The sequence below is a fragment of the Alligator mississippiensis genome, chromosome 9 (assembly GCF_030867095.1).
Source record: "Alligator mississippiensis isolate rAllMis1 chromosome 9, rAllMis1, whole genome shotgun sequence".
NCBI classification, from domain to species: Eukaryota; Metazoa; Chordata; order Crocodylia; family Alligatoridae; genus Alligator; species Alligator mississippiensis.
Window position 1 is genome coordinate 71,384,637 of NC_081832.1, and position 14,927 is coordinate 71,399,563.

Here is a 14,927-nt window from a genome sequence, read left to right on the forward strand (position 1 = left end):
AATGGTGGGACGGATGGATCTTCCCACAGGAGTGCGAGGGGCTCCCCATGTACTCGGCAGCAAACCCAGAAGTGGACCAGAAGTATTTCCAGTCCACTTCTGGGTCTGCCTCTGCCAAGTGCACCTGCTCAGCAATTGGCTATGGGAGGACCCCGGGTTCACCGAGTCAATTTTGGCACCAGTCGTCGAGCCAGGCGGGGGGGGCCAGCATGCTCCCCAGCAAACCTGGAAGTGGACTGGAAGTGCTTCTGGTCCACTTCTGTGTCTCCTGCCAAGCGCACTGGGGAGCCCCCCGTGCTCCTGTGGGATGCTCATCCGCCCCAGCACCACGGCATTCACGAGCCGCCTGGTACCTTGAGGTATGTAGAAAAAACATTTACAGCTGTGTGTCTATCCGAATTGCTGAATCTTTCCAAATTGATTTGGAGAGATTAAAGGGTCTCCTGATTCTATTTGGGTTTGGAGATTTGGCCACCGAATCGAGCCGAATCTCCACCAAATTGAATCAAGGACCAACGCTTCACACAGCCCTACTAGACAGTGCCTGCCTGAGTCCCTAGCCCAGCCCCTAATCCTTTGGCCTCACCATATTGTCCACACCCAAGGTGGTGCCACCAGAGGACAGGGTGCCAGGTGCCTCTGCCCAGGCTCTGTGCTGGAGGTGCCTTCACCCACTGTTCCCCTCTGATGCTGTATCAACCACACTCTGTTAATGGGTGCATAGGGAAGAAGGTATTTTATTGGTGGTGGGCATGGATATTTGGCAGGGGCTGCTGTTTAGAAGGGAGGGTGGGAGGCAGTGTGCTGTGGTGAAGGGAAATAACTGGATAGTTGATTGGGAACTGTCTGGAGCGCACATAGCCTTGGGGTATGCAGTGGGCCTGGTGGCTGCGGGAAGCTGCCCAGGTGCCCTACTACCGAGGGTGGGGAGGAGGTGGTTCACAATTGCCTCATGGACACAGTGCCATATCTGCTGCTACTGGGGTGGATGGCAGGGAGTGACCATGGTGCACTAGTCACAGTCTCCCAGGACAAAGTGAGCTGGTCTCCCTGCGAGCCCCATGCCATGCTGAGCCTGCACCCCTAGAAACCCCTGCAAGACTGAAATCATTCCCTTGGACACCCCTTCCGACCTGAAGCCTCTCCCTCCCTGACCCATACCAGCCTGAGCCTGCCCCCTCTCCTGCCCGGGAGTCCTCTAGCACCCTGGGAGCTGCAGCTGCTGCTCTCCCTGGCTGCTGCAAGGGGGCAGAGTACGGCAGGAGCAGGCCTGGATCTGCTTACTCCCATAAGGAGCAAAACTGCTCCCTACAGAGTGCACGTGTAAACACATTCCCAGGGCTCACTTAGTGTGTAGTAACTTATTGCACAGGAAGCCTAAATCACCTTAGTAACACATGTAGATGCACCCAAAGGGAAGTTTCCACCTATGTGTTAGACTGAAAGGCACTTTTAAGGCAAGTTATGACAGCAAAAATGTTGCAAAGGGATAAGTTGATACTTTTGAGCTCACTCATTCTCAAACCCTGACATCATGATGTCATAGGAAAATAGGTACTGGTATTCTACACTTAGTGATGTTTACAGCTTTGTGTTGCCCACTTTTTAATATTAAACGCTATTCTGCATGTATGAAATGTCCTTTTCCTTGATGAACATTTAAATAAGCAATGAGGAAATGCAACTCATTTTTGATGCTGAGATGATTTTATTTGGAAATTAGTCATTTCCAGATACTGTGTGTTTCCATTTATGTTCCCTGTCCTTGTTGGTTTTGTTGTCCATTTGTAAGTTGAAAAGTAGGATCCGAGCCGTCACAGTTCTCAACATGGATGTGAGAGATGATACCAGGGAATACTTTCTGCATCGGCAGCATTGTTCCAATACGCTGCCCCTTTGTGACGTGGCCACTGTAGGTGTAAGGCTTGATAGCCAGCAGTTTCACACAGAATTCTGCAATACAGCGAACCCCCCCCAAAAAGGGATGTCAGACTTCTCAGTTCCATGGCTGAGTCTACCCAGAAGAATTCAATAAATTACCCTAAGCACTCGTGCTAGTGGTGGCAATGTAAACATAGTCAAGTCTGTAGCTTCAGGAATTAGAGGTGGTTTGGCCTACAGAAGGGGGAATGATCTAGTTGGGGATGACCCTGCTTTGGGCTGGGTATTGGACTAGATGTCCTCCTGAGGTCCCTCCCAACCCTCATTTCCTGTGCTCCTATGAATAGAGAGACTCTCTGTAGAAAACCTGATTTCTGCATAGTGCAGTGTCCTCTTCTGACATTTTGAGATTTGGCTTTTCTCAAATTGGCCCTATTTTTGTTCTGTTTATCAAGCTGGGTGCAGAGTTGTAGAGGAAAAAGACAGTGTTGCAAATCTTACTGTTGGAGACCTTCTAACCTGTTCTTTTCTTAGGAGTGAGTAGTCGTATTTGGGTTCAAATACAGGAACAAAAACCGTTCCATGTGCAACACATGCTTTGGGGTAGCATAACCACAGCATAACTGAGTAGCTATGCTTTGCTTGCCTGAGTTTTGTTAAGTAGTTACTGCTTCCGTAGCTGCACAACCGGTTAAGAATGATAGGTAAAATTATTTATGAGCCAACACTTGAAAGGTTGGATAAGGTTGCTTACCTACTCCAGTAATTTGGATTCCATTGTCAATGGCGTTACCGTTGTTGAATGGTCTGACTGGACCAGAAAGTCTGCCACTAAAAGGAGCAAAGACTGTAGCTCCATCATGGCATTCGACATCCACGCCCGTATGTTTTCCTTTACCATGTTTTCTGAAAATATATACATGTGAAAGTAATGAGACAGTGCAGAGAAAGGTTTTCCACAGCAAATGAGACTATTCCCATAGAACGTATGGGTCACCTAGAAGAGCGTAGAGGGGCTACGACTCCGTTTATCAAAATTAGCAAAGGGTACAATGGTGTTTGTAGTTTCTGCAGTTTTACACATTGTAAAACTCCATCACCTCATAATAAGTTGGCCAATGGATTTCATTTTCTATGAAATTTAAAACAAAAAAACTTTTAATGAAACTTTCTAAAGTTGAATTAATAAAAAAAAACCCACACCCAAACAAACAAACCCCCACGATACGCTCCCAAATGGAAGGATTTTGACTGAGAAAGGTGGGCAGGTGTGGCCTTTTTTAGGTTTAATAAAACACAGTTCATGAGGGAAAAATAAATGTTCTCAAAGTGGGAAGAGGAGGAGAAAGTGGGGAGAAGCCATTTTCCATCAAAAAGAAAAAGCCGTTTGGATGGAAAATTCTGGACTGCTTCTACTGTGAACACCTCCATGCAGTTTCTTAGTGATGTCAGATTGTCCATTCCCATCTGAGACTTAAAGCAACTGAATGCAGAGCTTTCATCCATTGTTGGTCAGCACAGCCCCCCCAAAGTCCACAGAGCTATGTTGATCTACCCCAGAGGAGGATCTGGCCCATGGCTTGGTCAACAGAGAGGACTCAAGCACTGGGAAGTGAGATGCACAGACCATCTCGTGTATATTTGCCAGCTGGTCCTGTCCTGCTCCAAGGCTATAGCAAGGCCACTAGCATCAAAGATCCTGAACTGACATCCTTCAGTTGGTCTCGGCACAGGTGGGCATCCTGACCCTATGACCGTCTTCACTGGAGGTAGCACTTTTTAGACCTTGGCTTAACAGAGACAGCAAAGGAGGGGATGGGCCTTGAAGACAATGCTATTTCTCATGATGATGAACAGAGGAAGATGACTCAGGAGTTGGAAGGGCATTGCCACTGTTCAGGCTTTGTGAATGCTTCTGCAGTTAAATGAACACGTTGCTAGGGTGTTTTAATTTGGGATAATTTTGCCTTGAGCAGGGGCTTGAACTAGGTGACCTCCCAAGGTCCCTTCCAGCCCTGCTTTCCTGTGTGGTGCTGCCCATTCTGGCACAATTTGCAAGTCTTAAATCCTTTTTAGATAGCATTTACCTTGCAAATTCCTTTCTATGTAAATATTGCTGTACTTAGGGGGACACCAATGAATAGCCGGAACCCCTGATTTCAGAGTACGTTACCTTGGAGCATGGTAGTATCCACAGCCATAGTTATCACAGCCTCTTATTTTGTTTGAAGGATTGCCCGCGCACACAGCACTCCATCCCACCTGCTGCGGCGGCAGCGGAGGACGGATCGGTTCTGGAGGAGGGACCGGAGGTCGTGGAGGGAAAGGAGGTCGTGGACGAACTGTTTAAAAAAAAAAAAAATTATAATTTTCTATCCTGTCTCAAGAGAGAATGTCAGTTGTTTTATCTTTACTCAGCAAATATTGGAGTTGAGAGAGGAAAATACTGGGATTCTTTAGTGATCTGTATTACATGTCACCTTCCAGGGTACGTGGCTAACATGCGTCCCACACAATGAAGAGTTCTTTAGTTTTCTTCCTTTATTTGGAGCAGAAATAAATGAATATTTATTTTCATATATAATGAAGCACTATTTTATTCTTTCTGGGGGAAGGCATTTCTTTTCATGAGGATGCACACTTAAGACACAATTTTACAGATTCTTGGTTGGTTTTATAGACAAACGGTTTACCACAGGATCTGCAAGGATAGCCTTCCTTGACCTGCACTTGAATCTGTTTGTGGGAAGGACTCTGTGTAGTGCCCAGCACGATGGCAGCCTATCCCCTGAATGGGGCTCCTGCATTTGCTCCCCAAAAGCCTCAGCTGTTTGTAAGTAGTCGTAAGTACTATTCAGCCTTCGGTGAGAGCTAATTGATGGAGGAATTGAGGGCACTATCTAGTCCTGACATTGAAGAATATGCACTGAAGGGGTGACAAAAGGCAGTGGATATTCCAGTAAGGAAAAGGCAGAGACAGCATCCAAGGAGAGCAAATACTCCTCCGTAAGCCATAAACTGAGATGCTGTTGGAGGGTACCTGGGTAGCGCATGTACAAAAACTTACCCCGCTCATTACAACTGAATCTCAGAGGAGTTAATCTGCATACTTGGGATTTGCAGAGTGCAAAAATTATTTCACTTCTTAGCTAGAAGTGACCAGTATTAAACCAATAATCAATCCTTTTCCCCAGAGTCATTATCTCCTTGGTCTCCTATCTCACTCTACGTATATGCTAACAATCAAGTAGTGGCCTGTTCAAATTGCCTCTGGTTTTGACCTTGCTACGTTTTAGCATATTAGTCACTCTGCAACTTCTCTTTGCCCTTGATGCCTTTGAACTGAAGAGGATTCCCTGCCTCTATTAGTAGCTGGAAGCATCTATGGGCAGGGAAAGGGAGATAAATGCTTCCTTGTTAAAAGCTCACTCGTAGAGTCTATGCATGGAGTGAAAAGACCAGGGAGGAGCTTACATGTTAGTCTATGATACAATATAAGTGATAATTACTGATCCTTAAAAGATTGCTGATGGAGAGGCTGGTTCTGGCGTCAAAGCTCATTACCGGCCCTTTGTGAATGCCTTATGAGGTTATAGGCAAGTGAGCACTGACATGACAAGCTGATGGTGATGCACACCTGCCGTGTACATTCATATATCAAATTGTATTATGGTGTGTCCGAAAAAGTTCGGTGTCCTTCCCTCAAATGATACATTTGCCTGGACTTTCTGTGAGGAAAACCCAGCTTGCCTGTGGAGGGCGGGATGGTTTCATTCAGAAGGGGGTATGTTCATATTTACCATACCTATTTGACCTCCTCCAAGGTTAGGAGTAGGATCCGAGTGGTCACAGTTCTCAACGTGGATGTGCGAGATGATACCAGGAAACATCTGTTGCATGTTCTGCATTGTTCCAATAACTTCTCCCCTCCTAACCCTGCCGTTTTTGATTTGGAAAGCAATCTGGACAAACATCAGTTTCACACAGAATTCTATATAGAAATGAGATTAGGAAGAAAAAAGCAATATGAAACTGTTGTCTCAATATCTGAATCAACCCAGGTAGTATCTATTCAGTGTACTATCCTGACTGCTAGAGCTAGCAGTTGTAAAAGCGTGCGTGCACATAAACACGTAGTCAAGTCAGCAGTAATCAAGCCATTGAGGTTATTGGACCTATACGAGGGGCCTAGAGATGATTTTCAAAGCAAAACTAAATGCAGCATATTGCAAATATCCTCTTCTGACACTTTATTTTGACTATTATTATTTTTTTCGAAATTGAGTCGTAGTTGTTGTTTTATCAAGCTGGGTGGAGAGCTGTAGAGGAAAAGGACTGCACTGCAGGTCCTGGTGTTGGAGCGTGTTGCCCTGTTCTCTTGTATTTCTGTTCAGATACAGAAACAGTTCGAAGTCCAACATAAGCCTTGGCCTAGTTAACCAAACACTGATACACTTTCTGCTGGACTTTCAGCTTTCTTAACCATTTGCTTTTTGCGTAGCCCTCTAAGCAGTTTAGAATGATAGGTGATATTCATTTTTGACCAGTGCTTGAAAGGTTGGATAATGTTGCTTACCTTCTCCACGAATTTGAACTCCATCAACGTTGATACCAATATGGAAGTCTCCCCTCACTTTGGTAATAATACCAGAGAAAGGAGCACGAACTTCCGATCCATCTCTGCAGACCACATCCACAGCAAGATGTTTTCCTTTACTGCCCTTTCTGAAAAAAAGAAAGTAATGAAGCAAAGCTAGGGTTGCTGTTTTTAGCTTGTTAGAGTCTGAAATGTCTAGTAAGGCAATTGAAATAGAACAGCTTGCTATTTTAAATTCACTTCTAATGACTGTTAACCTCCATCTGTTCATTTGATCTGGTAAAAACTGGATTCTGTTTCCTACCAAAATTGTATTTTTTTAAAACTTGCCGTTAGTGTCTCCAAGTAGATTTTAGATGCTAGCAGACTGTCCCCTTGTACCCGAGAGGGACAGTGTCAAACAACAGACTTTTTTCCCCCATCTGTTACAGAACTACGTGGATCTCTACCAGCTGAAGATCTGGTCCATGAGCTGGTCCCTGGATGGGACTGAATCACTAGGAAAGGGGATCCATAGACCATCTCATATTTATTTCCCACTTGGTCCTGTCTTGCCCTAGGGCTACACCAACAGCCAGGGACATCAGAGGTTTTGACAAGAAGTCACCTGTTATCCTCTGTCCAGCTCTGCAGGGGTGGGCATTTGGCCCCATAATAGACTTCATTGGAAATGCCACAGAAGGACTTTCTAGACCCCCCGTGTGGCAGAAGGGATGGGCCACAAAGAGGAATACTTTCTAGCAGTCTCATGAAAAGGAACAGAAGAGGGAGAATTTATGTTGGGAGGACATTGCCACTGCTCAGGCTCTGAATGAGTCTGCAGGGCTGTAATTTCAGCAGCCTTCAATATTACTTAGAAATGTCTCCTCGTGGTCTTTCATCTCTATGTAAACATTTTGTTATATAGGGGACAACAGTGAACATGATACAAGTCCAATGCCAAACCCTCCCTGATTTCTCAGTAGATTACCTTGCAGCATTGTAGTGTCCACAGCCATATGAATCACAGCCTCTGATTTCATTTGTGGGATTCCCCTGACAAATTTGTCCCCATTGTTGTGCAGCAACTATTAAAGAAACAAGCAAAGAAAATTCAACTGCCTTCTACAATTGTCTACAAAGAAACTTTAAATGGCTGTATGGAAAACATTTATTCTAGATTTATTCTTCTTTCTTAATTCAACAGAAACAAGTAGAAAAGGGATTTCAAAAAAATCAATCCTGAACAGGTCTCGATATCAGAGTATCTTGTGCAATCAGTACGATTTTAAAGGGGATCACCATGCGTTACCTAGATTGTAACATCTTTGGGAAAGGGGCCATCATTTTGTAGTTTTTTCACTGCCGTGTATGATGTGGCCCTGCTCCATATTTCAACTCTTATGTGCTGCTAAGTATTTGTAAAGAAGCCTATCTATGCTGCCTGCAGCATTCAGTGGGCTCTAGAATTGAAAGACATGTGTATGTGATCTCAAAAGGCTATAGTTCCCCATCAGGTTGGCCTCATAAAAAGAAAGCTTAATTCACCCAAATAATACTCCACCAGAGGTATACGTTGAGGTGCTCCCTGTCTGAGGGCAGCTTTCCCCCTTTCCATGTTTCCTAGTATCCTTGATTCTCAGGACTATTAACTTACTCAGCTGTGAATTTGCAACTTGAAAGTGGTGTTTGTATTTTTTGCTGGCATGACTGTGGCCACAAGAAAGTCATTAGGCAGAAAGCAGGGCAGGGTGGCACTTTAGGGACCACGTTGTTCAGAGAAGGGTAAGCTTTTTAAGAGTATGAGAGACATGGAAGAAGAGAAGTCACTTCCCCAACTCTTTCCTAGACGGAAAGATCTTCCATGCGGAGATGATTGTTCCATCTCTATTATCATTTCTCAGCCCCTATTCGCTTGCTTTTTCACAGGTGGAGATCCCAGAAGCCCTGGAGTGAAAGCTAGTGGAGTGGATCTTAATACCAGCTGTAATGCAGAGACAGAAGCAGTTCCCAGGGCAGCGTGTGCTGCCCCTACCCTGGGGAACACACACCACCCTCCCGCCCCAGGCTGTAAGGAAGGCAGAGCTCCTGAGTGTGGTCTGGAGCTAGGTTATGCCATCCCTATTTCCAAACCTCAGCATTCAGAGGAAAGGAGCCTGGCTGTGAAAGACAACGGCAACCTCATGTTGAACTCCAGTGACGTGCTACCAAAATGTGTATTTTGTTACTACGGGGGAGGCTTGCTTCAATCTGAAATGAGCATTTATGCCTGAATCCTACCCAGAAAGAGTGGTCTTTTGATACTTTCCTAGGATTTAGAACCAAAGTGGTGTAAAACTTGTCAGAGATGCCTATATCTAGCTCGATTAAGAACTTCTTATCATTTGGAAACAACCCTTAGAAAGATACTCTTGCCACTGCAGAAATGTTTTATCCCTCTGGTTCCCCCAGCCTCAGTTTCCATGAGCGGAGCGGAGATAAGACTAGACAAACTAACAGCACATTCCTCTAGAAACAAAGCAAAGCTAACAACTTGGTTGACCATATCCAGCTGCATTCTTCATTAGTCTGAGAAACTAAGCAAAGTACCTTAATTTGGCTGTAATCATGGCATTACGTTAAACCCTTTTATTGTGATAAAGCTCTGACTCCACATTTCTGGCAGAATTGATGCACATATATGTTGTTATAGTTTCTCTGATAGAAATATTTTCCATTTACCCTTCATAGGCATATGCCACATTAAATATTGCTGCAAAAACATTAAAAGCAAATGCGTGTCTACTAAAGCAGTGATAATATGAGAAAGAAATCTTGACTTACCAATGGAAACCAGACCAGCAAACACAATCAGTTTGAGGGTTGGCATTTTGCAGCCGTTTCACCTCTGATCTTTGACCAGGTCAAAGACACAGTGTGCTGCACCTCTTCATTATTTATACGTTCCAGCAGGGGCTAGGCCATTCTCTTTAGCCAATCGGAGTCGAGCAGGCATTTGCACCTGTAATGCTCCCAAATTAGGTAAGGGGGAACATTAGCAGAAAATATAACCGTTGATCAGTTTGGTTGCGACACCAAATAATTATCCACTTGGCACACAGTAACAGAAGGAAATGGGACAATCACCCAAAACATTGCACAGCTCTCGAGGAGCTGCAATTGAGCCATATCTGTCCCTGACATTGAGCAGGCCGGGAGAGGTGTAGAAAGGTGCACGGGAGCTCAAAGCATAGTGTCCAAGCCCTGACGACCCAACTGTCCATTTGGGTCTTTTATGGATAATCAGATTGTGCCTCTGACTCTGTTCCTCTTGTTCCTGTTCTAAGATGTCATAGACATTAGGGCTGGAAGGGACCTTTGAGATGTGTTCATTATCATCTCATTTCTTTGAGATGTGTTCCTTATCACTCTTCCACTGGAGTCACAAAACATCTGGTGGGTAAATTTAGTGTTGCTTGGGGGTATTGTAAATATGCTCAGGAGCTCTGGTGCTTTCTGGAGGACATGTGTGGTTATGCCAGGCCGCCAGCTGCCCCCCCGTCCACAGCTACAGGAGCTCCAGTGTGTAACCGCCATGCAGCACTTCATAGATGGCTGAATTCTGCTGTTGGGTTGTTGCCTGTTTCCTCTCCGTCTCAGATGATGGTGTATATCTTCTCAACGCTCGCATTTAAACACGTCACAGATGTGCACTGAGTGTGTAAAGAAGGGATAGGCTACAAGTCATGAGCACTATGGGAGGGTAAAGGCGCTGAGTCCTGTCCTGGTAGGGTTACATTACCGGTTGTTTTGCTCCTGGGGTATAGGTCAATGGGTATTCCCTCTCAGAGGGCATACAGTTTGAAGGGTTTTATACAACCTTTTAATGTGGCTTTTTCAGATGATTATCTTTTCTATTTGGCAGCCAGACTTACAATCTAAGACACACTTTGACCAGTTGAAATGAAAGTGTGAAGTTTTCCATTTTCCTTGCCAACATGATGGACAAGCATCTTTACCTTTAATAACACATTTTATTCCCATTGTCAGCATCTTTAACGAATGCTAATGAAAAGCATGGACTTGAACTTCTCTTCCAGCAATCTGTTAATGGAGCCCTTCTTGACCCTATGTTGAGGTGTTTGGACAAGTGGGGTGGAGTAGTGTGGCCAGATAGAAGCTTATACTATGAAAAAATATTAAATTTCACTCTACTCCATTTCCATCTTGATAGCACATTGTGCTATCAAAGCAATGTTGCTGTGTAGCTCATTCCTTCTCTATACTTGGTTCATCTACATATTGCCATATCACAGTTGTTCAGCCTGTCTTGCTCATATTCTACCATAAGATGGAGATGTGGACAACAAATTCATGGGTAAAATTTTTGACATAAAACAATAGCCAGTTACAGCCAGCTCCACAATGACTTTTTCAGTAGAGAAGCTAACTTCGGATAGGTAGTGTAAAAGAGATGTTGTAGCCATGATGGTCCAGAAATTATGCAAAAGGCAAGGATTTCTTAGGATATCTTTTATTTTATCTTTTATTGGATCAGCTATATAGTTGGGGTAAAGTTAGACAAGGTTTTGAATGTTGGAGATTTCTCCTAAGGTCTCTGATTTATAGGAAGCTAGGCACAGCAAGTGTTGGGATCGGGGCCATCCCTAGAGGGGAACAAATTGGGGTGACCACCCCAGGCCCCGCATTTTGGGGGGCCCCACAGAGCTGGGCAGAGCAGCCGCAGCAACTCCGCACTGCCACCGGCTTCACATCTGGCCGCTCGGCACCACCACTTCCCCGCCACCGGCTTCCTTGCGTCCAGGGCCGGGGCTCTGCACCCTGCTCAGGTCGTCTTTGGTTGGGATAAATGTCTGCTAAATCTTTTGTTCTCTCAAAATAGGATCCTGTTAGGACTCATACACAATATAAGCTAAAGTAGAGGGATGGAGGGTAGGGGAACAAATGTTTATGAAGATGACATTTGGAAACTATTCTGATTCAAAAGTGGAGGTTCCAGTGGCCTTGAGTAGGAAAAGTAAATCTGAGTTGAAAAAATAAGCCATACTTTTTTATTTTGGTCTGAAATAATATCTTTTCTGGGAGAAAAGGAGCAAATCCTGAAGGTGTATGAGAAGACACAGTTGAGGACCAATGGCATGGAAATCCCCAGGGAGCATTTGGGTGGAGGAGAAAAGTTAAGCCATATGGAAGTCAGCGATCATGGCTGGCTAGTGCTACTCCAGTTAAGGAGTAGGCTTTGGGAGCTTCCAGACACACTTCTAAAGTAGGATATAGGAAGGCAAGGGATGTGCTATATGTATCAATGTCCAGAGACTTTGAATGAGCCTGAGAGCTCTGCGACAGCTACCTGCTTGGATGCTTTCGAGACCGTTCTAAAATACTGTTATGATTACAAATGCTTTGGCATTAGTAGGTGCATGTTGTAACCTGCGTGCTTGACTAACGCATTCTCTCGCAATTCCGAGGGAAGAGAAGACTTTCTAAAGTTCTTGTAAGGTGAAAGCATCCCAGCCTCCCTTCATACCTATATCCCCTCAGCCTATGAAATAGCCAATGGCAGCCTGTTTTCACCCTGCATAATTTGCCAAGAAACTCCTGGTCAGAAATAAAAAGAGCTTGTAAAGTCTGTTAATATATGTCACACGCACAGTTTTACATTTTACAAATTGGAAGTAAAATTTGAAAGGCAAGCACATGCATGCCTGGGCTCAGCAATAATCTCACTTTCCCTCGAGAGCAGATAACCATATAATTGACTGTGGTTGAGAGGTGATGGTTTCACTAGAAGAAACCTTTACAAAGCTCCTGGCTAGTTTTGCCACCTGCAGGTTTTGCAGCAGTCTCCTTTTGAAGCTCCCTTCCAGCTCATGATCAAAAAATTCTTTGGACCCAGAGGGACAGACTCCCAGCTTCAGCTCCGTCTGTGCAAAAATGAAGTTTATTTTCTACCTACGGGGACTTTTTACCAGCCTTAATTTTCTCTGGGCCTGAGGAAGGGTGTGTGTGCCTGAAAGCTTGCAGAAAAAGAAGGGTTTTTTTGTGCGATTTCTTAGTTGGTCTAATAAAAGGTATCATCTCTGAAGCAAGAGTTCTTGAGTTTTGCATTTCTTTTTTGCCAAAGCATATGCACCTTGGTGGACATTTTTCTGAGAGAACAACCACAAAAACCTCCAATGATTTCTCCCTCCCCCCTTTCATCTTTCGGTGTAACACAGTTCTGGTTTGACTTGGGAACACGCTCTTTTAGAAATGCAATATAGGTTGTAGCCGTGTTGGTCTAAGAGCATAGGCAGAGGTACAAGGAGGTACACGTCTGGGGGAATGGCTCAGCCCTTATCACAACAGAAAGATAATATTGTTCTGTCTGCTGCAGATGAAGTGCCTGGCACCCCGCTCTCACCTGGCCTCTCCTATAAACACTGCTTCAAGCCATAAGGGCTTAATTTCCTTCTCCTTGAGTCATCATACATAGATAGCATGCTTGCTTAGACCTTGTACCTCAGCTGAAATAGATGCTGATTATCAAGTCATCATGACCCCTTGAAGAGCACTTTATTTGGACCTCAGTATGCTACTAGAAATGAATTGCCTGCTTCAGTATGCTCCTAGAAGTTAGTCTCCCTTTACCACTTTGCTTTTCATCTGAACAAAGACATCTTCCTGCATCTGGGCTGGGTCTTTTCTATTTTCTCAAGTAATAGATATTTATAATATTTTACCTCCATTCTTCAGAAGACAAATGCAGCTGGATGGTTTTTGCTGCAAGAATATTTACTTCTGATAAACCCAAATGCACTTCTTCCAGAAATCTGTCCTCAAAAATATATGGGAGAAATATATGTTCTCTCAGGAAAAAAAGTGTGTGTGTGTGTGTGTGTGTGTGTGTGTGTGTGTATATATATATATATATATATATAATGTGTGTGTGTGTGTATGTGTGTATATGTGGGTGTGGGTGTATGTGTGTATATATAGTGTGTGTGTGTGGGTGTGGGTGTATGTGTGTATATATAATGTGTGTGTGTGTATGTGTGTATATGTGGGTGTGGGTGTATGTGTGTATATATAATGTGTGTGTGTGTGTGTATATGTGGGTGTGGGGGTGTGTGTGTGTATCTATATGTGTATCTATATATGTATGTGTGTGTGCATCTATATATGTGTGTATCTATATATCTATATAGATATAGATAGATATTTATATATATAAATAAATAATAAATAAATTATAAATATATAAATATATATATCTATATAGATAAATATATATATATATCTATAGATATATATGTATATGTGTGTGTATGTATATATATGTATGTATATATATATATGTATATATATATTTAAGCACACATTTCTGGCAGACTTAAAAGCCTCAAGAGAATTTATGCAATTTAGCCCTCTTGATTACTGTTGGAAAACAAGCCAGCCAAAGTGATCAGTCTGAGCTGGCATTTCTCAGTTCCTTGACCTGAGCTCCGGGATCAAATCCAAGTGAAAATACAGTGTACCTCTTCACTGTGCTCAGGAAATGGTTAGCCTGTTATCCTGGTCAGTCCAAATTGAACAGGAAGACCTTTGCACCCTAAATCAGCAATATTCACAGGTTATGCAAAGGGGATGTTAACAAACAATATAACCGTTGATAGGTTTGGTTTTGAAATCAAATAATTAGCCACTTAGTACACAACAGCAGAAGGAAATGGGACAATCACCCAAAAAATTGCACAGCTCCTGAGGAGCGACTCTTATGTCACATCTTCTCCTGCAGCACAAGGGACAGAGAGAGGTACAGAAAACGGAGGGAAGCTAAGCATTTAGAGCTCGGGTACTGGGGCTCGCATTCATGGGGACATGAGCCAAGCCTCTATTTACACTCTCCTTTACTTTCTTGCTCCTGCTACCCCTCTTGATGTCTCGGGATGTGAGTATTGCTTATAAGCTTTTCAAAGAGAACACAGGAGCTGCTGGGGGTAGTAGAAATAGCTCTTAAGTTGAAAGAAAGCCTGGTGCTCTCCAAGAAAAGAGGTCATTATTCCAGCCAGGGACCAGTGTTTCCCTTGCAATGGTGGAGCAGCTCTGGCATGACCAATGGTGCAGCGTGCTGGCAAGCAGAGGGGTGCCAGGTTGTGCCTTCCTCTCTGCAACACCAGCCATGGGGGTTTTCTCTGCAGGATTGCATGGGCAACCCACCCCCATGTTGAAGTGCAAACAATGAAGCTGTGGGTCTCAGACTGAACCAGGTCATAGATGCATGATGAATACATTAAAAGGGGTTAGGCTAAGAGTCATGAGCATCATTTCCCCACTCACAAGCAGGGGATAAATATTAAATCGGGATTTCGTTAAAGGGAATGCCATTTAGAAACAAGTGGTTTTGGGAAAACCTGTGGGATGGATTGACAGGAAGAGAAGTGACCCACAGTGTGCTCTTGTGCTAATCTAGAGTCACTACTTTCCCCAC

General features: G+C 43.9%; 1 protein-coding gene across 1 annotated transcript; it reads right to left on the reverse strand.

Annotated features, from left to right (window-relative positions):
* Window positions 1–1,685: 1,685 nt before the first annotated feature.
* Window positions 1,686–9,387, reverse strand: LOC102557978 (myeloid protein 1). The gene is made up of 7 exons (XM_006275897.2): window positions 9,281–9,387; window positions 7,449–7,545; window positions 6,458–6,606; window positions 5,687–5,872; window positions 4,055–4,223; window positions 2,636–2,787; window positions 1,686–1,953 (listed from the first exon to the last, which is right to left on the reverse strand). The coding sequence occupies exons 1-7, from the start codon at window positions 9,324–9,326 to the stop codon at window positions 1,751–1,753; spliced, it is 1,002 nt and encodes a 333-aa protein (XP_006275959.1). The 5' UTR covers window positions 9,327–9,387; the 3' UTR covers window positions 1,686–1,750.
* Between the last annotated feature and the right edge of the window lie 5,540 nt (window positions 9,388–14,927).